At 44.6% G+C, this 22,903-nt stretch overlaps 1 protein-coding gene across 2 annotated transcripts in view; it reads right to left on the bottom strand.

The window, feature by feature from the left end:
* Positions 1–22,903, bottom strand: part of LOC121277497 (probable ATP-dependent RNA helicase DDX60) — a 257,982-nt gene that overhangs the window by 6,010 nt on the left and 229,069 nt on the right. Inside the window, exons 27-34 of one of the 2 annotated variants that reach the window (XM_041187050.1) lie at positions 15,149–15,301; positions 13,475–13,579; positions 12,185–12,385; positions 10,880–10,984; positions 9,196–9,337; positions 5,915–6,036; positions 3,958–4,105; positions 2,092–2,240 (exon numbers count right to left, since the gene is read on the bottom strand). In XM_041187050.1, the coding sequence (XP_041042984.1) occupies positions 2,092–2,240; positions 3,958–4,105; positions 5,915–6,036; positions 9,196–9,337; positions 10,880–10,984; positions 12,185–12,385; positions 13,475–13,579; positions 15,149–15,301 (1,125 nt within the window). The remainder of the gene's footprint in view (positions 1–2,091; positions 2,241–3,957; positions 4,106–5,914; positions 6,037–9,195; positions 9,338–10,879; positions 10,985–12,184; positions 12,386–13,474; positions 13,580–15,148; positions 15,302–22,903) is intronic. The other variant, XM_041187051.1, reaches the window with a different exon arrangement.

The following is a 22,903-nucleotide window of genomic DNA, read 5'->3' as shown; positions in this document are numbered from 1 at the left end:
GGGTAATATATTGGCATTGATTGAGAATTGGTTAGCAGACAGGAAGCAGGGAACAGGGAGAAATGGGTCCTTTTCAGAGTGACAGGCGGTGACTAGTGGGGTACCGCAGGGATCAGTGCTTGTGCCCCAGCTATTCACAATATATATCAATGATTTGGATGAGGGAACCGAATGTAATATTTCCAAGTTTGCTGACAACTCGAAACTTGATGGGAATGTGAGTGGTGATGAGGGTGTTAAGTGGCTTCAAGGTGATTTAGGCAGGTTGAGTGAGTGGCCAAATTCATGGCAGATGCATTATAATGTGGATAAGTGTGAAGTTATCCATGTCGGTGGGAAAAACAGAATGGCAGAGTATTGTTTAAATGGTGATAGATTGAGAATACAGGCACAGCAAGCAGTTAAGAAGGCATATGTTATGCTGGCCCTCATTGCAAGAGGACTTGAGTACAAGAGCAAGGATGTCTTACTGCAGCTGTACAGGCCCTTGTGAGACCAGACTTGAAGTGTGGTGTGCAGTTTTGGTCTCCTTACCTAAGAAAGGATATACTTGCCATAGAGGGAGTGCAGCGAAGGTTCACCAGACTGATTCCTGGGATGGCAGGATTGTTGTGTGAGGAGAGATTGGGCCAACTAGGTCTGTATTCACTGGAGTTTATAAGAATAAGTGGAGAACTCATTGAAATATATACAATTCTGACATGGATGGACAGACTGGATGCAGTGATGATGTTTCCTCTGGCTGGGGCTCTAGAACAAGGGGGTCACAGTCTCAGGATATGGGGTAGGCCATTTAGAACTGAGATGAGGAGGAACTTCTTCAATCAGAGGGTGGTTAACCAATGGAATTCTCTACCACAGAAGGCTATGTATACTGAATACATTTAAGAAGGAAATAGATGGATTTATGGACTCTAAAGGTGTCAAGGGGTAAGGAGAGAGCGCTGAGATGGAGACGTTGAGATGGAGGGTCAGCCATGATCATATCAAATGGCAGAGCAGTCTCGAAGGGCCAAATGACCTACTTTTGCTCCTACTTTCAACGTTTCTATTGCTAGGATTTTACAGCCACTTCTGCCCGGTGGGATATTATGGTCCTGCCAGACTGAATGGAGATTTAAATGGCTTGCCACATCCACTGGGCAGGGAGACATGCCATAGCAGGCCACAAAACCCTGGCCAATATTCTTAGAACGGGGAGTGGAGTGGAGTGGATCAGAGTGAAATGAAGAGGAGGAAGGGAGGGATGGGATGGGATGAGACGTGACGGGGGTAGAAGAAAGGGGAGCGAAGAGATTGGACAGGGTGAGAACAGGGTGAGACAGTAGACAAGGAGAAGAGCGAAGAGGGGAGGAGTGGAGAGCAGACAGAAGAGGAAGGGAGGAGAAGGGAGGGGACTAGGCAACAGGAGAGGGGAAGGAAGGGACAGGAGGAGAAGGGTGCGGAGAGAATAGGGGAGAGGTGAGGACAGAAGGAGAGAGGAGACGACAGGAGGGGATGAAACATCAGTTAGCACTAATGTTCTGGCACGGTTAAGATTCACCGTTTAACAAAAGCACTTTATATTCAATGAAGCATATTTTGAAGTGCAGTCGCTGTTGTAATGTAGGCAGCCAATTTGCACGCAGGACCATCCCATAAAGAGTTAATGATCTGCTTTGATGGCAGTAGCGCTTCAAATAATGCCCTCAGATTAATATCTCATGGACTTCTCAGTGATGTAGCATTCCCTCAGTGCTGCACTGAAACGTCAACCATGTGCCTTAGTCTGGAACTGGCCTTGAACCCACAACATTCTGACTCAGACAAGATACTGCCTACTAAACCAAGGCGACATGTGATTATGCTTTTGGATGTAAGAAACTCCGCTTTGGTGTTTACAACTCTTGTCTGAGTTATAGGCCAAGACTTTCCATTAGAGTCACACTATCTCATAGAATCTTACAGCACAGAAGTCGGGGGTGGGGGTGGGGGGTGCGGGCGGAGACAGCTGGCTGTTCCAGCTCTTTGAAAGAGCTATCCAATTTAAACTGTGATGCTTCCTCACTGCCCAAACCCTGCTGTTAGTATTAGGTCAGTAAAGATACTTACTGGATCAATGTCACCCAGCTTAAACAGGTCATGATCACTGTGTCCAGACAAGCAGGCGAATGGTGACACTGATGTCGTCAGACAGCTCAAGACTTTGGCTAGCTCCGAGGTGAAGTCAGTGGCTTCAGGTAGCTGAGGACCCTCAAACGCTGGAGAAAAATATGGATACGGATGTCAGAAATTCACCATCAGGTGTAATTAAAGGCACTTAGAAAGTAGATTGCTCACCTAGCAAGATATCCATTCTTTCTGCTGTGTGCTTAAAATCATAAGATCATAGTGCATAGAAAGAGACCATTCAGCCCATCAATTTCCAATATATATCCAACTAGTCCCAGTCCCCTGTTTGTTCCCCAATAGCCCTGTAATTTCTCCCCTTCAAGCATTTATCCAGTTCTCTTCTGAATGTCAATATTGAGGCTCCTTCCACCACTCTTTCAGGCACAGCATTCCAGATCGCAATAGCTCACTGTGGAAAAACGTTTCTCCTCAACTCATCTCTAGATTTTTTTACCAATTATCATAAAAAGGAAAATCTTTAAGATGGAAAAGCCAAATGGTTGAGTAGAGTGTGGACTGCAGCTGAAGTGGAGAAAGCATCAGCAGGATTTACTCCCCCCAGTCCGACTCCACACCCTCTCCCCTCGAACATGCCAAAGGGAGTATGGGACCAGAGGGAGTCCCTGATTTTCTGCACCCCCATGGCCACCACTGCATTAATACTGTCCAAGGCTCCTTCGACAGCACTTTCCAAATCCACGATTGCTATCATCTAGAAGGACAAGGGCAGCAGATAGATGGGAACATCACCATCTGCAAGTTCCCCTCCAAGCCACTCTTCATCCTGATTTGGAAATATATCGCCGTTCCTTCACTGTCACTGGGTCAAAATCCTGGAACTCCCTCCCTAAGAGCACTGTGGGTGTACCTAAACCGCATGGACTGCAGCGGTTCAAGAAGGCGGCTCACCACCACCTTCTCAAGGGCAATTAGGGATGGGCAGTAAATGCTGGCCCAGCCAGCAAAGCCCACATTCCGTGAAAGAATAAAAAAAAATGGCAAATGCTGAAATTTGAATTCAATAAAAATTTGGAATTAAAAGTCTATTGTTGTAAAAAGCCCATCTGGTTCACTAATGCCCTTTAGAGAGGAGGGAAGCCCTTTCCTCCCTTTAAAGAAGGAAACATGCTGTCCTTACCTGGCCTACATGTGACTCCAGGTCCACAGCAATGTGGTTGACTCTTAAATGCTCTCTGAACAGGGATGGGCAGCCAGCGATGCCCACATCCAATGGATAAAAATATATATAAAGTGTGACTCCAGCCCTACTGCTGCCATGGAAATGTCCAGCTTGTTAATGAGTTAGCTGGCACCAAGGTATGGGTGCTACAACCGGACACTGTGCTGCATAGCTGGGGAGGAGGGTTGGGAGCGCAAGGAGGCAAGGATCCTTACGCCTGACCCATGCCAGTGTGGACACTAGGTGAGGACAGGATCAGACCGTGCCAAGGTTTCACTCTGTTTCACACCCTGGTTTCTTGTTTAGCCACTGATCTGCTGTTCGGCATTCTCAAAAAGTGGCACAGAAACAGGCATGAGACATCAGTTAAGTCAGCTGGCAGGCAATTGGACAATCGAACGCTGCTTCTACTTCTTGCACATTTATGTTCTCCCCATTGCACAAGCAAGTGGTCTGATTGCATGCCACGGAAATGTTGTAACATGGGCCACTTGCAAACTGTTGGGGCATCAAACTCAATATTCATTACTCTGGAATAAATTATCAGTTTAACGTGCTTCTGGCCCCAGACTCTACAGACTAGAGTCGCACATAAGGCTGGTTTGTTAACACCCAGTAATTCTTACCTGTGCCCGAGTGAGGCAGCTCACACTCTTCTTTCAAGTTGGCTTGATTAGCGATGGAGAGGAAAAAATTCCCAAAGATCTGGAGTGCGGCCTTGTTGTATTCCTGAACAGAGGCTGCAAACTCATGGGGAAGTTCATCGAGAAATACCTAAAAAAAAAATTTCAATTGTCAGGTACTGACTGAGCAGAATCAAAGAAAGGTGTCCATTTATCCTCGCATGCACATCAAAGGGAACAATGAATTTTAAAGTGCTTTAGTGAGCTAAACAAAGACCTTCACACTCCAAGGTGATGACAATTTTGTCATCCACTGTGACCACATGAAGTAATCCCTGTCTAATTACAATGCCACTGTATAACGTAACATGGTGATGGTGACATAGTGATAATGTCACTGGCTTAGTAACTCAGAGGCCCAGGTTAATGCTCTGGGGACATGGGTTCAAATCCCATCACAGCAGCTGGTGGAATTTAAATTCAATTAATAAAAAATCTGGAATTAAAGCTAGTCTTAGTAATGGTAGCCGTGACAATTTGTGTGGTTGGGGGGAAAAGGGGAGATAAAACAATGAATACAAGTCTAAATAAAAAATAAATTTTTTGAAAGGGGTGAGGACGGAGGAGAGAGTTCATGGTCTGAAGTTGTTGAACTCAACGTTAAGTCTGGAAGGCTGTAAAGTTGGTCTATTTTCTCTAAAATTTAGAAGAATGAAAGGTGGGTGATCTCATTGAAACATTCAAGATTATGAAGGGACTTGACAGGGTTGACACTGTTTGGCCTGGATGGGAATCTAGAACACAGGGTTACATTCCTGGATACGGGGACAATCATTTGTTCCCATACCCAGGCTGCAAAGTTCTTATCAGATTTCCAGCAGCCACAGTATTTTGCTTTTATGTCGTTGACTCTTAAATGCCCTCTGAAATGGCCGATCTTATTGAATGGTGGAGCAGGCTTGAGGGGCTGAATGGCCTACTCCTGCTCCTATTGTTTATGTTCTTATGTTTAAATGATTGGCCCCATACTCAGGAATGTAACCCTGTGGTCCAGATTCCCAGCCAGGGCAAGCAATCTCTCAGTATCGACCCTGTCAAGTCCCTTCATAATCTTGAATCTCACAACGAGGTCACCTTTCATCCTTCTAAACTTCAGACAAAAGAGACCCAATTTACTCAGCCTCCTATCACAGGACAGCCCTTTCATACCAGGAACAATATATTGAGCCTTCACTGTGCTGCCTCCAATGCAAGTATATTATATTCTTTTTTTAAACATAGAGACCAAAACGGCACATAGTACTCCAGATGTAGTCTCACCAAAGCTCCACACAATTGTAGCAAGACTTGGTTATTTTTTCTTTATTCTTTATTCGTGTTCTCCAATTCCCTTGCTGTAAAGGCCAACTTGCCATTTGCCTTCCTAAATGCTTGCTGTACCAGCATGCTAACTTTCTGTTTTCTTCTACGAACACACCCAAGCCTCTCTGAGCATCGACTTTTACAGGTTCTGCGTCTTTTAAAAAATATTCTGCTTTCCTATTCTCACTACTGAAGTGAATAACTTCACACTGCCCTCCGTTTTACTCCATCTGCCATCTTGTTGCCCATTCACTTCACCTGTCTATATCACTTTGTGCCTGTGAAGCCAAGATAGGTGTATGTAGTTGAGGTGCAGATCAGCCATGAACTCACTGAATGGTGGAACAGATTCAAAGGGCTGAATGGCCTCCAGCTGTTCCTACGCTCCCTCTCGCCTCACGTGAGACTGGGCCCCCAGTAGGTTCCCAAGCAAACTTCTGATTTGAAGAGTCTGGGCCTCTCTGATATGAATGGTCTTTGACCCTCACAACCAAGCCTGGGCCTAATCTCTGGCTCTTTTCTGGAAGAATTAGCTTATAAAGATGGCAGGAGAAAGAGTGCACATGCATTTAGCCACATTATCCCTGTTGGTGCTCACCTTGGACTGGTCAAACTTAAGATCCCCTTCCTTCAAGCATGGTGGAAGATGTCTCCTTCCAAATAAGTTTGCCAGAATGAGAACTAATTTCTCCATCACATCTTCAGAAAACACCTTTGAACCTGTTGAAAAGATTAAGCGCAAAGCTGCTGAAAGTGCAGGTCGTGTGCTGATGTTCCTTGATGTCACCTCACATCACCAGTGAGAATGGTGCTTACCAAGCTCCACCTACCCACAACACAAATTAAACAGTGCCAAGAATGTCTTAAAACTATGCAGAGCAGCCCGAATGTCCTTATTTCAGTCCAGTTTCTGATCTATTGACCTATTCTGATCTATGCTTGAAAACATCTTGATTTACAACAGTGATCCAGGGTTGTGATCAAGTAAATATTTTGAACAGTGTTTGTAAAGAAATAGTCAATAAGTGACGTCATAAGGGGAAAAAGTTGCAGGGATATAGGGAAAAGAGCAGAGGAATGGGGCTAATTGGATAGCTCTTTGGGTGAGTTAGCACAGCCTCAATGGGCTCAATGGCCTCCATCTGTGCTGTACTATTCTATGATTCTACGAAAAAAGGGCATTTGTATCTGCATTTTTTGGATTAACAGTCGTGCAATTTGCTAAAGAGCAATACAGTAAGGAAAAGAGAGGAATGGAGAGGGCACGGGGCAGAGTGAACTAGTTGGAAACCTCTTAAAGAGCCGGTACACAATGGGCTGAATGCCCTCCTTCTCTGCTGAAAGGAACTATGATTCTTTGAGGTGTCCTGGGCATTTTAGCTTTGACCTGTTTTTAATTTCAGGTTTCCAGCAACAGCAGTGGAACTCCACACGGCAGCAGGTGATGGGAGGGCTGTCACATCGACCTGCTTACCGATTTATAAGTAGTGCCGTTTGGCATCTTTTATGTTTTTGGTTATCAGGTTGGCTTTGTCCGGCGAATACCAGCTGCGCCCTTGATATGAACACATTAGTTGGTGCTTGAAACAATGTAGGCAGAGGGGCCGATTCACCGAACAAACGCTGGTGAGTTATTGGAGCTAAGGATAGAGCACTAACACCACGGAGCAGATTCTTCAGGTGGGCCTGACCCAATCTCCGGCAGGCGGGGTGCCGATCCCCGCCGGAGAAGTGGGCCCCGCCGCCATTTTACATGGGGGGGGCCAATTAAGGCCCACCCGGCGTGACGTCCGGCAGAAAGCACTATGCGCTCCCTGTGGGGGCGGGGGGGATTCCCCAAAAGCGAGAGTGCGCTCTATCGCACATGCGCACGAAAGAGCGCACATCTCCCTGAGGCTAAGTGCAGCCTCAGGGAGATCTCTGACACTTAAAATAATATTAAAAATAGAAAATAAAATCCCTAACATGTTCCCCTCATGTGGTAATGTCACATGAGATGGGACATGTTCATAATCTACAGAATAACTTTATTAAAATGTCTAAAACCCTGCATGGGACCCCATCCCGCTGGTGGATGAGCTTTTCATGTTTTTCCTATTGCCCGCCGGGGCTCCTGGCCGACACGCTAGCCTTAAGGTTGGACGGGCAGGTCCTCTAATTGGTTAAATGATCTTGTCAATGGCCTCAATTGGTCATTGACAGGTCGGCGGGCCCGCAGCTGATTTGGATGTGCCCCCGCCTTCCTGAACATTTAAATGGGGCAGGATGACATCGGGGGTTCCGCCCGACATCATCCCGTGTCATTTTACACATCCGTGAGCAGGCCCCACCCCCTGCTCGCCAACGGCAAAATTCTGCCCCATGTGTGCTTCTTCAATCACCTCCAGCTCTAGACCTACAGTTACCCAAGAAGCCCGTGCTGCATAGCGATTGGATAAGACAGTCACATGGTCAACTAACTACATTCTCTTAAAGATACACCGCACTCCACCTCACCACAGCATCCTTTAAAACAAATTGGTAAAGCTGCCAGTGGTGGGTTGCATAGAGTACCCCGTGCAGATACATTCACATTTCAGCTCGGAGAACCAGGAGTCGATGAGAGGGTCTTTTTTTAGCAAATGAGGAGCCTCCTATATTAGGAGGACTAAATTTACCTGACTGTATATTAATATTACTGCCAAAAAACTGCCAAGGAAACAGCTCAGGATGAAGCATCAGAAGACAATGAGCCAAGGACCTGTCTTCAGGCAAAGTACACATGACATGCCATTGTTGCATTAGCACGTTACGTATCTATTGTTCAAATGTTCCCAGAAAGTGATGAGCCTCTGGAATACATCAGCGGCTAGTACGGTGGGTCCTTCAAGAGCGAGCAGGACCAGGTCCTGACTGGGGATGGCCGGAATGTGGAGTTGAAGCCACAGTCAGGTCAGCCATGATCTTATTGAATGGCAGAGCAGGCTCAAGGGGCTGAATGGCCTACTCCTGCTCCTAATTCATATGTTCGTATATATTAGGCAGAGATCACATCCAACAGAAGATTTGTGGATTAATAGATAACACTTGGGATCTGTGTGATCTGCTGTACTGGTTTCAATTGCCAGGGGGTTTGGGGCTTGGAAATAACTTGTCCAGAGTATATTTTTCCCTTATTGGCTCTGATTTTTCCCTTTTTCCCGGGAGATTACATGGCTGTTAGAGAAAGGGGAGAAGTGTTCAGTCAGGACACTCTGACCATCTGTGACTGCGGAGCAGCTTTGATGGGCCATTTGGTCTTTCCCTGTCAGTCATCTTTTGAGTGTTCTCATGCAGCAGTGGGCTACAGCTTTATCCATCCATATCAAGCCATATTTCTTCCTGGCTGTGTTGGGGTCTTGCCTGACTCAGTTAGTGGCACTCTTGTCTCTGACTCAACAAGTTGTGAGTTCAAGCCTTGCTCTGCCATTTCGGGGCAGAACCTTCGGTTCGGTCGAAGGGTCATGAGGACTCGAAACGTCAACTCTTTTCTTCTCCGCCGATGCTGCCAGACCTGCTGAGTTTTTCCAAGTAATTCTTTAAACCGAATGCCTGTTTAAGCTGAGGCGGTCGATTCTGCAGCGTTACTCGAAAAGTGGGAGAACAATCCCTCAGCTCAGTAATTCTAGTCACCTTGAAAAGCTCTTTCCTTCCTTCCCACTATGGCGCGGTGGGGGTGGAGCATTAAGGCACAGAAGGAGGCCATTTGGCCCATCGAGGTGGATGGAAACATGATTTTAAACGCGTATGCCGCATTTCCACTGATGGGACAGTAAAGTCACAGTGCGCCCCCTGTCCTACCCACCACCCCGCCGCCACACCCTGCCGCAATTGCCCACCTGCCAAACGTTTTAAACTCACCTGCTTTCAGAGGCTGACAGATTTTGTGCAATAGCCCCTCAGTCAGGAAGCGGATGAAAACGAAGTTGGCCGGCTCATGATAATGTATGTGCATCACCAGGCCTGCGAATCCTTGGGGCTGACCCTTTTGATCTAGATAGCCCTAAGGAGACCAATCATCACATTCAATTATCTACTTGCTTTCTCCTGTAACAAACTAACTTAGGTGCAAATCAGAAAATTCAAATTTAAACAAACACAAAAGAAAGAAAGACGTATATTTAGACAGGGCATCCCAAAAACACGTGTACCGTCAAAGTGGTGTCACTGCTGTAATGCAGTAGCCAATTTGCGCACAGCAAGCTTCCACAAACAGGATTGTGGTAAATGGCCAAATAATGTGCTTTAGTGATGTTGGCTGAGGGATAGTGATCAGTCAGGGTACCAATGAGAACTCCCCTGTTCTTTTCACGAATAGTGCCACAGGATCACTCATGTCCGCCTGAGACGGCTGACTGAGCTTTGGTTTTAATGTACTGAGGGGGTGCTGCACTGTCAGAGGCGATATCTTTCTAATGAGATGTAAAACTGAGGCCCTGTCTGCGCTAAAAGGTCTCACAGCACTATTTTGAAGAAGAGCAGGGGAGATTACACTTCCCCCCCAACCCAACACCCCACCGCCCCCACCTCCCCCCCACCCCCCACAACCGGAGTGGCCTGGCCAATATTTAATCCCTCAGCCAACATTACAAGGACAGATTATCTGATCATTAATACATTAAATTTTGTGGCAGGAACACTTCTATTCAATTTTTTTTGCTTTATTTTTTCATGGGATGCAGGCATCGCTGGCAAGACCAGCATTTGTTGTCCATCCCTAAATTATTCTAACTAACATTGCTAGACCATTTCAGGGGGAAGTTAAGAGTGAACCACATTGCTGTGGGTCTGGATTCACATGTAGGCCAGACCAGGTAAGGATGGCAAATTTCCTTCCCTGAAGGACATTAGTCTTAACTATTTGCCTTAACTATTCCCTGCGGTAGCGAGTTCCACATTCCAACCACTCTCTGGGTAATGAAATTTCTCCTGAATTCACTATTGGATTTATTAGTGATCACCTAATAACATTTTTTTCCCACAGAAACCTTCATCCTGTCCTGCCATTTAATAGATTTGTAATGGAGTTATACTCTCATACACAGCTGATTTCAAATGCATAAATGGTGCACGAATTGAGTTAGGAGCTAACATTACAAGATGAAGCCTTCAATATGCTAGTCACAGCACCACCCACAGGTGCAACAGGAACATCTGAAAGTGGATTCCCCTGTTGAGGAGACATGAGAGAGGAATATACAATGGCCCATGAATTCCTTGGAGCTGATCCCACTCCCTCCGCTGTAACTTCACAGGGAGTGAATGGGATTTCTTGGTTAGCGTGACCTGCACTCACCACTCTGCACTCCTCCCCCACGTCTCACACTCTGCTGAGGTGCCAGACTCAATTAGAGATGACAGAAATGGTAGTCCACAAGGAGGCTGGTTTGGTCATCATGTCCACGCTGGTTTTAGACAGCTTTCAGCGATGTAACATCAGGGGAGGAGAAGGAAATCCCTGACTAACGTAGTTTGAGCTGGAAGGTTGGAAAGCTCTGGGGGCATTGATGACACAATCGATTTTATGAAAGGTTGGTCAGCTCACCTCTCTGAGCAGAAACTGCAGGGAGAACAGGAAGTAGAATTTGACAATGTTTTGCTTTCTAGGATGATTGAAGGTCATCATGGAATGTTGTAGAACTGACAGCGCCTGTTGGAAAGATTTTTTTTTAAATCAGTCCAATGAGGTAAACATCACATCAATAAAGAAGCCTTCATTATACCAGTTCATCACCCTAATGGACTCCTCCCACTCATGGCCCCAGCCCCCTCTTTTCCTCCTCCCCTCATCTTGTTTTCCCTCTTCCCTCCCCTCGCCTGTCCACCGTCCACCTACATCCTCCCTCCTCACCCCCTGAGTCACCCCTTTGTCCTGTATTCACCTCCAGGCAGCAACTCCCAGCTGGCTTTCTCTCCCCAACACTTACTAATATTGCTTTTGGAAAGTCACCTGTATGTATTAAGGAAAGAAAGATGTGTGTGTATATACATATATATTTTTATATGTATATATATATATTATACATATATATATATATATATAGAGAGAGAGAGAGAGACCCAATCACCCTCCCTTGCCTTGATAGAATTAAATAGGAACAGGAGGAGCCCATTCAGCCCCTTGAACCAGTTCCACCATTCAATTATTTCAACATTGATCTGCAGTTTATCTCCATCTACCTGCCTTTGTCCATAACCCTTTATACCCTTGCCTAACAAAGATCTTTCAATTTTACTGTTGTGATTACGTAGAAATTACCAAACAGTTACAGGTCTTGTGTCCCAACCAATCCCGTGTCAGTCTTTACCCATCTAGTCCTAATGCCATCCGGACCCCATGTCACCTTATCCTTCATTCACCAGATAAATAACAAGAACTCATATAGATCTTTAATGTAGCAAATCATCCCAAGGTGCTTCACAGGGAGGTAACCAAATTAAAATTTCACAATGAAGTGAAAGAGGCAGGATTTAAGGAACAGCTAAGAGGAGGAGAGAGAGGTAAAGAGGCAGAGAGATTTGGGGAGGGAATTCCAGAGCTCAGGACCCAAGGCAGCTGAAGACAGGACCACTAATGGTGGAGCAATTAAAATCAGGAATACTGGAATTGAGAGAGAGCAGAGGAGATGGAAGGAGGACTGGAGAAGACTGCAGAGCTAGGGGGGAGCGAGGCCATGGAGGGATTTGAAAACCAGGATGAGAATTTTATAATTAAAGACAATGTGGCTCAGCAAGCATTGGGATGATTGGGAAACAGGATGTGAAGAGAGCAACACAGGAAATTAACAAGAAGAGGAAATTAACGAGAAGAGGAAATGGTTAGAGGGAAAAACAACATCAAGCAAAGTACCTTGGCCTTGGCATCAGCCTTGTCATCTGCTCTAGCTGTTAGCAGCATGAGGCGGAGCACAAAGGTTATACTCAGGGGGAACTGGCCCTTCAGTTGAGGGACATTGGCTTTTATCAGTCTCTGCACTTTCGGTAAAGGCACATTCAGGAAAATCACCTTCCCAATATTATCCATTCCCCGACGCCCAGCTCTTCCCGACATCTGGAAAGTGAGGAAAGACGGTTATGTTTAAATCTCAGGAGAGCAGTCTGATAGAAGAGGGAGAGCTCAGTGATTGCAACATTGGCCTCCACGCACATTTTTGCACCTGTAGATGCTGAGAGGCTGTTTTCCCCTGGATGGAGAGTCTAGAACTAGAGGTCATAGTCACGGGGTAAGAGGTCACTCACTTAGGACTGAGATGAGGAGGAATTTCTTCACTCAGAAGGTTGTGAATCTTTGGAATTCTCTACCCGAGAGAGCTGTGGATGCTGAATCGTAGAGTGTATTTGAGACAAGAGATTGATAGATATTTGAACTCTCAGAGCATCAAGGAGTATGGGCTTAGTGCAGGAAAGTGGAATTGAGGTCGAAGATCAGCCACGATCTTATTGAATGTTGGTCTATTCCTGCTTCTATTCGTTGTGTTCTTGCTTTCACAGGCCTGGAATTTCCTGCCCTAATATTGGCAGATACATCATAGGAAATGCATTCATCATGTTTATCTGCTGAAGTTAACAACAGTGGAACAATGGAAACTCCACCCTATATGGTCACAGGGCCCAATTTTTAAAAGAGACATTGCAATGCAAGCCCTGAAGCAGGTAGGGCATTCAGGAAGACGTGGAGGGCCCCCTCCTGTTCTTGATGGCTGTGGATCATTGCCGAAACATTCACCAGAGTCCAGTCTAAACCTGGACAGATGCGCCTCCTGCTGGCTGACAGGAAATTGCAGGCAGGAAGCTCAGGATTGGTCCCTGACATTCAGGTAAGTGGTAAGGGGTAATCAGGGTGGAGGTGGTGGTGTCACGGCTGAAAAGTGATCAAGAGGTTTGGGAGTTGGAGAAGCCCAGGGTAAGGGAGAACCAATGCTGCCTTGTGGGAGCCAGCAAACTGCACTACTTCGGTCATATGATGAATTCCACCCAGAGGCCTCATATTTTCACATTAGGCCCTGGTATGGCCTCATATTGGGCGCAAGCCCCCTGGTACAGGGCCCCATAGACCCATGTTTTAGCCTGCCCCATATGGGGAAAGTGTAATCTTACTCTGAATCAGTTATAGTACTTGACCACATTCTGTTTCTACTACCTGTCTGTAACTGAGAGAATCCAGGTGCACTGAATCATTAACGAAGACAACAGTCTTGCATGGCATGTTGATTCCCAAAGCAAGTGTCGATGTAGCACTAACCACCTTAAATGAGAAAGAGAAAGGTTTAGCTATTTGCACTGAACTCTAATCTACTTCCTACTCCACCCCTGAGCCCTCTACTAGTGAACAGATGTTTTCTCATCTAGATTTATGTTATTTCACAAGAGAGTTGTTCAAAGGCATTTATTAGCGTTCATGGAATATAATGGTACAAAGATCAGTCATTACCAATAATAATGTACGGACAATGATTACCATGACTAAAAATAACTACACACATACTCAGACTGATACGCACAATACAAAGCGCTGGTGAATTCACTGCAACATTGGTTTCAATCTCAAGGGGCTGGGCTCTAGGAGCCTTGTTGAGTTCTGAACAATCTATTCGAACCCCTGTCATCTTACACCTTTCTTGCACTCAGTCTTCATGAGAATTTCACCTGTTTCAATGTATTACCTCATCCAGCAATGAGCTGGACTTCAGTTTTCATAACGATAACTCCCCAAGCCGTCACTCTGACTGAGCTGCCAATCATGTCATTCAACTGGAGACAGTAACAGGAACACAAGACTTGTGTCAGGTGCCTTGTGCATCAATGTGTCCTGGCAGAATTAACCATTAGGAGAACAAAGAAAGTAGAATTGTTGGCACCTAATGTTCTTTCATTGTAATTCCTTTCAACTTAAAGTGTCTTTACATGCAAACTTACAAATTAGGAGCAGGAGTAGGTCATTTAGCCCTTCGAGCCTGTTCCACCACTCAATAATATCATGGCTGATCTGATTGTGGCCTCAACACCACTACCCTGCCTACCCCCGATAACCTTTGACTCTCTTGTTAGTCAAGAATCTATTTACCTCTGCCTTAAAAATATCTAATGACCCTGCCTCCGCCACTTTCTGGGGAAGAGTTCCAAAGACTAACGACCCTCTGAGAGAAAACATTTCTCCACGGCTCTGTCTTAATTGGGAGGCCCCTTATTTTTAAACTGTGACCCCCCTAGTTCTAGTCTGTCTCACGTGAGAAACATCCTTTGAGCATCCACCCTGTCATGTCCTCTCAAGACCTTGAATGTTTCAATATGATCACCTCTTATTCTTCTAAATTCCAGTGGATACATGCCCAGCCAGTCCAACCTTTCCTCATAAGCTAACGTCCCCATCCCAGGAATCAGTCGAGTGGACCTTCTCTGAACTGCTTCTAATGCAATTATGTCCTTTCTTAAATAAGGAGCTCAAAACTGTACACAGTACTCCAGATGTGGTCTCACCAATGCCCTGTACAACCACAGCAAAATGTTCCTACTTTTATATTCCATTCCTTTGAAACAGGTCGCAACATTCCATTTGCCTTAATCCCTTACTAACCTTTGGTGATTCATGTACCAGGACACCCAGGTCCCTCTGTACTGCAAAGTTCTGCAATCTTCCTCCATTTAAATAACGTGCTGCTTTTCTATTCTTCCTGCCAAAGTGGACAAGTTCTCACTCTCCCTTGGCCCATCATCAATCTGTTGATTTATTAATAGACAAGCCATCCAGACCCTCAAAACAAAAAAAATATTTTAAAACACAAGTTGCACTGTGCGACATTAAATCGTTACTGACCTTGACAAAGCCACGCCTGAATAGCATCTCCACAGCTTGTCTGATACGGCGATTCAGGGAGGCATGATGGCAGCCAATGCCTCGCTGCAGCATTTCCTGATAGTGGCTAGAAATGTGTGCTCTGCGCATGCGGAAGAGGACGTTGTCCATGAACTGCAAGAACAGAAAGTGCAATCTGATTAAATCCTGTCCTTTAATTTGTCATTTGTTCTCTCATTAACTGTTCACTCGTTGCTGTTTAGCCAGTAACTAGGCCACCTGCGCTTAGTTGTCAGGTGGTGCAATATGCCTTTAAGGGATTGCAGTGTGACATCACTAGCAAGGAAATGCTTTAGTTTCACTTTTGCCTTTCCTAAGACCACAAGGCCATTAAATGTAGGAGCAGAAGTAGGCCATTCAGCCCATTGAGTCTGCTCCGCCATTCAATGAGATCCTGGCTGATCTGATAATCCTCAACTCCACTTTCCTGCCTTTTCTCTATAACCCTTGATTCCCTTACTGATTAAAAATCTGTCTATCTCTGCCTTGAATATACTTAACAACCCAACCTCTACAGCCCTCTACAGTAAAGAATTCCACAGGTTCATTGCCCTCTGTGAGAAGAAATTCCTCAATGTCTCTGACTTAAATGGGTGACCCCTTACTCTGAGATTATGCCCTCTCATCCTAGCCTCTCCCACAAGGGGAAACAACATCAGCATCTACCCTGTCAAGCCCCCTAAGAATCTTATATGTTTCAATAAGGTTGCCTCTCATTCTTCTAAAGTCCAAAGAGTACAGGCCCAATCTACTCAACCTCTCCTCATAAGAAAATCCCTCCATCCCTGGGATCAACCTAATGAACCTTCTGCGGACTGCCTCCAATGTCAATATATCTTTCCTTAGATAGGGGGACCAAAACTGTTCGTAGTATTCTAGCTGTGGTCTAACTAGTGCCTTGTATAGTTTTAGCAAGACTTCCTCTATTTTATACTCCATTCCCTTTGAAATAAAGGCCAACATTCCATTTGCCTTCCCTACTACCTGCTGAATTTGTATGTTAGCTTTTTGTGATTCATGCATGAGGAATCCCAAATCCCTCTGTGCTGCAGCTTTCTGCAGTCTTTCTCCATTTAAATAATATTCAGCTCCTCTATTCTTCCTGTCAAAGTACATAACCTCACATTTTCCAACATTATTTTCAATCTGCCAAGTTTTTGCCCACTCACTTAACCTGTCTATATCCCTCTGTAGACTCTTTGTGTCATCCTCACCACTTGCCTTCCCACCTATTTTTGTGTCATTCGCAAACTTGGCGATAGTGCATTAATTACCCTCATCCAAGTCATTAATATATATTATAAATGATTGTGGTCCCAGTACTGTTCCCTGTGGTGCTCCACTAGTTACAGGTTGCCATGCTAAAAATGCCCCCCTTATCCCAACTCTCTTGTCTTCTATTAGTTAGCCAATTCCCTATTCATGTTAATATACTACCCCTAACACCATGGGCTCTTATCTTATTAAGTACCCTTATGTGCGGTACCTTATTGAATGCCTTTTGGAAATCGAAATATATCACATCTACTGGTTCCCCTTTATCTATGCTGCGTGTTACCGCTTCAAAGAATTCTAATAAATTTGTCAGGCATGATTTCCTCTTCATGAGGCCATGCTGATTCTGCTTGATTATATTATGCATTTCTAAATGCTCTGCTATTACATCCTTTATAAGATCTAACATTTTGCCAATGATGGATGTTCAGTTAACTGGCCTACAGATACCTGTTTTTTGTCTCCCATCCTTTTTGAATAAGGGTGTTACATTGGTAGTTTTTCAACAGAGCACACACACACACAGCTCTGCAGCTCTGATGTCTTTAAGCTTTATGAACATGTATATATGTTCTCATGTGCCTAGTCTAAATAAATGAAGCCACAACATCTTTTCACAATCCCTTATGGGTGTTTGGTGCCTTTATATTATTACGAAGACACAGTATGGTTCCTTCTAAATGACATGGTGCTCATCTTGGCAGCAAGATTCAATACAACCATGACATGGTGAACTGTCTTAAATTGCGCTGCATGGCATGAGACAACCATCAACGACAATGGAGCCATAGTCAGAGAGTGTCGAATTCGCAGCCTGGCGTTGCACAGAAAGATTTGAAGACCCAGTGCTGGGATAATGCTCAAATAAATAGCTGGTAAGCAGACAGATCCCTCATGCTGGGATCGCAGCAAATGGCCTGTCAGTTCCATGAGCGGGATAACGCGTCGAGATGACCAGCACTGGGTTAGCTCAGTCAGGAAAGTCGAATGACCACGGTGAGGGTTGGATTGATAGTGAGTGAGGGAGAGTCAAACAAACCAAAAATGAGCCCTAAAAATCAGGCCAGAGAATGTCGCAATTACAACAGGCGGAGCTTCGGAAAAGCGTGAGAAAGTGACTACACCGACGCTCACCCCAGATACGATCTATAGGAGAAAGAAGACCAAAGGGATAGTGTCAGAATGTCCCCAAAATTCCCCAGTTTGAATTGGGATGCAGCTGACCTAATATCCGAATTCAAAATGTTTAAACAGCGTAGAGAGCAATGGTTTCTCGATTCAGCTGTGTCTGAACCAGACAAGCAAGCCATAAAAATTTGCATTGCAATTGAGAATGAAGTCTACACACGCTGAACACATCAGGATTTTTAAAAAATTCATTTATGGGATGTGGGCATCTCTGGCTAGGCCAGCATTTATTGCCCATCCCTAATTGCCCTGGAGAAGGCAGTGGTGAGCTGCCTTCTTGAACTGCTGCAGTCCATGTGGTGTAGGTACATGCACAGTGCTGTTAGGGAGGGAGTTCCAGGATTTTGACCCAGCGACAGTGAAGGAACAGTGATATATTTCCAAGTCAGGATGGTGAGTGACTTGGAGGGGAACTTCCAGGTGGTGATGTTCTCATCTATCTGTTGCCCTTGTCCTTCTAGGTGGTAGTGTTCATGAGTTTAGAAGGTGCTGCCTAAGGAGCCTTGGTGTGTTGCCACAGTGCATCTTGTAGATGGTACACACTGCTGCCACTGTTAGTCACTGGTAGATGGGGTGAATGTTTGTGGATGTGATGCCAACCAAGTGGTCTGTTTTGTCCTGGGCAGTGTCAAGATTCATGAGTGTTGTTGGAGCTGCACATATCCAGGTAAGTGGGCAGTATTCCATCGCACTCCTGACTTGTGCCTTGTAGATGGTGAACTGGCTTTGGGGAGTCAGGAGGTAATTTACTCACTGCAGGGTTCCTACACTCTGACCTCTCTTTAGCCACTGTACTTATACAGTTAGTCCAGTTCAGTTTCCAGTCAACGGTAACCGCCAGGATGTTGATAGTGGGAGATTCAGTGACGGTAATACCATTGATTGTCAAGGGATGATGGTTAGATTCTTTCTTGTTGGAAATGGTTATTGCCTGGCACTTGTGTGCCACAAATGTTACTTGCCAATTGTCGGCCTAATCCTGGGTATTGTTCAGGTCTTGCTGCATTTGAATATGGAGTGCAGAAGAGCTAAATGATTTCCAAAATATATGGACTACAGTGGAAGACTGATTCAGAATCAGGTTAAACTTCCATGTTCATCAATTGGAGTTCATGTCATTTCGACAACAGCCTGCGGAATCCATAGACCAATTCGTTGGCAGATATAGAAAAGATCACATTGTGACTTTTCAAACACAGAGCTAACAGAGCGAATTATTGAGTTGGTGATCTCATCCACTCCCATGGAAGAATTCCAGAAAGATTTGCTAGACAAGTCCACAACATATAGCATCGAAGAGCTACTCAAGGATGGGCGCATAAGTATGAAGTGATCCTCGCAGGTCAACAAATCTTACAGGTCCTAAGCACAACCTCAATTATTGACGCACTCACTGGAATACCCAAACCTCGCAAGACATATGTGGTCTTCTGCATGCACCAAGTAAGTGCCCAGCTTTCCAGCAACTTTGCAAAGCATGTGGCAGAAAGGGCCATTAGCAGTGGTAAGCAATCAGAACGATCATCTGGTATCCTGTAAGAAATATAAACATGAAGTGATTGACAAACCACAAAATGATGATGATTTGCACCATGAGACGAAGGGTGGTGAACACACGCTTCACACTGTCAATCTCATGGAAGACATCCATACTATCACACTATCCGAAGTGTTTGCCAAGTATCGAATTATCTGTCCTAAGGAAGTTGGTAACTATTCATTATTGGCCAAAATTGACACAGGGGCAAGTGCCAAGACATTACCTCTGTGAATTCTAAAAGACATGTGTCAACAGACGTAGAAAGGCATGGCAAAATCTACTGCTGTGAAACTTTCAGCGTACAACAGTTCACTAATTCCATGTGCAGGATCCATAGTTCTGGACTGCATATTCAGTCAATCATACTGGGTGCCACAGATGTTCCACATTGTGGAGACTAAAGGCCCAGGTCCACGGGCATTCATGACCTCATACTAATGAGAATCCATGGAAATAATATCACCTCACTTGGCAGATCAGCCTCAGAAACTAATCCTATCATCTCAGTTCATAGTCTAACATTGAAATATCCAGAATGTTTCAACAAAATTGGTAGCTTCAAGGAAGCTGCAACGTTACGCTTACAGGAGAATGCAAGTCCATCAATTGATCTGGTAGATCTTGTGCAACGCAAATGTCAGCAACTATTAGAAGAAGCAGCAAAAGATTCTCTGCTACAGAAACTGTGGAAAACCATCATTGAAGGACAGCCTGATTTAATTCAGCATGTCCACGAACACGTGAGACCATTTTGTTCTTACCAGGATGAGCTAGGCATCTCCCGGGGAGTCATTTTTAAAGGCAGGTACACCAGAAATTTTGTGACCTGATATTCTTCAATAACTTCATCACTCACACATGGGCAGAGGCTGGATGAGAAGGCTCACAAGAGAGGTTGGCCAGGTATGAACAATGTCACTGGAGTCATCATCAAGAAGTACAAGGCATGTCAAGAGCATATGCCAAGTCAGTACAAAGAACCATTGGTTCCTCATGAACCTCCTACCCATCCTTGGTCCAAAATTACATCTGACCTCTGTCATGTCCATAGCACTGACATCAATGTCATTGTCGACAACTTTGCAAAGTACCCCATAATTTGAGAGTTTCACAATACGTCATGCACATCTGTCACATGCACTCTGAATGCTATTTTCAGTTTATGTGGTGCCACTAGAGAGATCATTATGGATAACAGTCCACAATTTATTGTAATCCAGTTCAGGAATATTGATCACACTACTTCTTATCCTCATTACCCTAGATCTAACGGCCTCACTGAATGAATGGTTCACATGGTGAAACCCCTAATTCTTAAACGTAGACAGACCAAGCAACATTTACACATACAATGTTACATTTGAGAGCGACACTTCTAAGTGCAACTATTCCAGCACTCATATAAAAGCAAAATACTGCGGATGCTGGAAATCTGAAACAAAACAAAAATTGCAGGAAAAATTCAGCAGGTCTGACGGCATCCGTAGAAAGAAAGACAGAGTTAATGTTTCGAGTTTGTATGACTCTTCTCCTGAAGAAGAGTCATGTGGACTCAAAACATTAACTCCATCTTTCTCACCACAGATACTAACAGACCTGATGAGTTTTTCCGGCAATTTTTGTTTCAGGCAGAGTTCATGTTTGGCAGACCAATGCGTACCGATCTATCTACTCTTACCCATTCTAATCTCTCAGAAACTGAAGAATAACTTTTAAATCTACAGGCGAAGATGACCGATGTGCATAATAAAAATGCAGGTACCGAGCTGCCATGTTTAGAGTTGGGGCAATAAGTTCACATCCAGGATCCCACAGAAGGTACATTGCAACCAGCTGATGTGACAAGTGTTTGTTCAGAACCAAGGTCCTATGAAGTCACTACACACTAGGGCGCAATGGTGAGGCTTAACTGAGGACAAATCAGATCCATTTCAGCTTCTCAACCATGTACAGTCCTATTGCATGTATGGCAAGATCCCAAATGCAACCTGGAACAATATCCAAGAATGACAATCCCACAGATCGCTGTGAGAAAATTAAAGAAACCTCCAGGCAAGGTTACCATTACAAGACCTGGAAGTACCAGCAGATTATCTTTATGCTTAAGAGGCTCACAAATTCATCTGTACTGGACGCTTATGTAATGGTAACTAAACCTGAACGTGCATTGTATATAGTCATACATATTTGGAAGAGGGAAAAATATCTTCAAATGTTGCAATATGCCTTTAAGGGAGTGTAGCATGACACCAATAGCAAGGAAATGTGTCATGTGATCCAGTTTTAGTTTCACTTTTGCATTTCAACAGTGCACCACACACAGCTCTGCAGCTCTGATGTCTTTAAGATTTATACCCATGTATATATGTTACTGTGTGCCTAGTCTAAATAAACGAACCCACAACATGTTTACACAATCCCATATGAGTGATTGGTGCCTTTATATCATTATAAAAACACAACATCAGGCCGATACATGAAGAAGAATGTTGCTTCCCTACACATACTTTGGGAAGCAAGTGGCCAACATTTCAGGGAAGGACAAAGGAAACTCTTCAAAGACACTCTGAAGCTCTTCTTGAAGCACAGCAGCATTGATATTCATGGCTGATAGGAGTCCACAGCCAATCATTCAAAATGGTGATAATTTGCCGTTAAGTTGCATCATGCTTTGAGTCACAACATCTTAATGATGAGGCAGAGCAGCGGCAGAGAAGGAAAGAAACGGAAGCAAATCCTGCACTCTGGATCCCACTGCCTCGTGGGACGTCTTGCCCCAATGTGCCCAAAGATCTGCGGGTTGAGAATGGGCCTGTTCAGGCACATGAAGATCTGTAGCAGAAACTCATGCCCCTGAGTAGATGTCATCGTCCAATCGAGGGACAGCTGACAACAATGAATTTTCTCTCTTTCTACATTCTTCCTCTTTTCTTTCTCAATATTCATAGGTTAAGGAGGTACGGTAGCATGGTAATTATATTACTGGACAAGTAGTGTAGAGGCCTGGATTAATGATAGAAACATAGAAACATGGAAAATGGGAGCAGGAGTAGGCTATTCAGCCCTTCGAGCCTGCTCCGCCATTCATTATGATCATGGCTGTTCATCCAACTCAATAGCCTGCTCAAGCTTTCTCCCCATATCCTTTGATCCCTTTCGCCCCAAGAGCTATATTTAACTCCTTCCTGAAAACATACAATGTTTTGGCCTCAACTACTTTCTGTGGTAACAAATTCCACAGGCCCACCACTCTCTGGGTGAAGAAATTTCTCCTCATCTCAGTCCTAAATGGCCTGCCCCGTATCCTCAGACTGTGACCCTGGTTCTGGATTCTCCCACCATCAGGAGCATCCTTCCAGCATCTACCCTGTCTAGAGCTGTTAGAATTTTATAGGTTTCTATGAAATCCCCCCTTATTCTTCTGAACTCCAGCGAATATAATTATAATTGACTCAATCTCTCCTCATATGTCAGTCTCGCCTCCCAGAGGTCAATCGGGTAAACCTTCACTGCACTCCCTCTATAGCAAGTACATCCTTGCTCAGATAAGGAGACCAAAACTACACACAATATTCCAGGTGTGGTCTCATCAAGGCCCTGTATAATTGCAGTAAGACATCCCTGTTCCTGTACTCAAATCCTCTGGTTATGAAGGCCAACATACCATTTGCCTTCTTTACCGCCTGCTGCACCTGCATACTTACCTTCAGCGA

Source organism: Carcharodon carcharias, chromosome 4 (assembly GCF_017639515.1).
Source record: "Carcharodon carcharias isolate sCarCar2 chromosome 4, sCarCar2.pri, whole genome shotgun sequence".
Taxonomy (NCBI): domain Eukaryota; kingdom Metazoa; phylum Chordata; class Chondrichthyes; order Lamniformes; family Lamnidae; genus Carcharodon; species Carcharodon carcharias.
The sequence above is the reverse complement of the archived record's forward strand: the minus strand, read 5'-3'. Positions and strand labels throughout refer to the sequence as shown.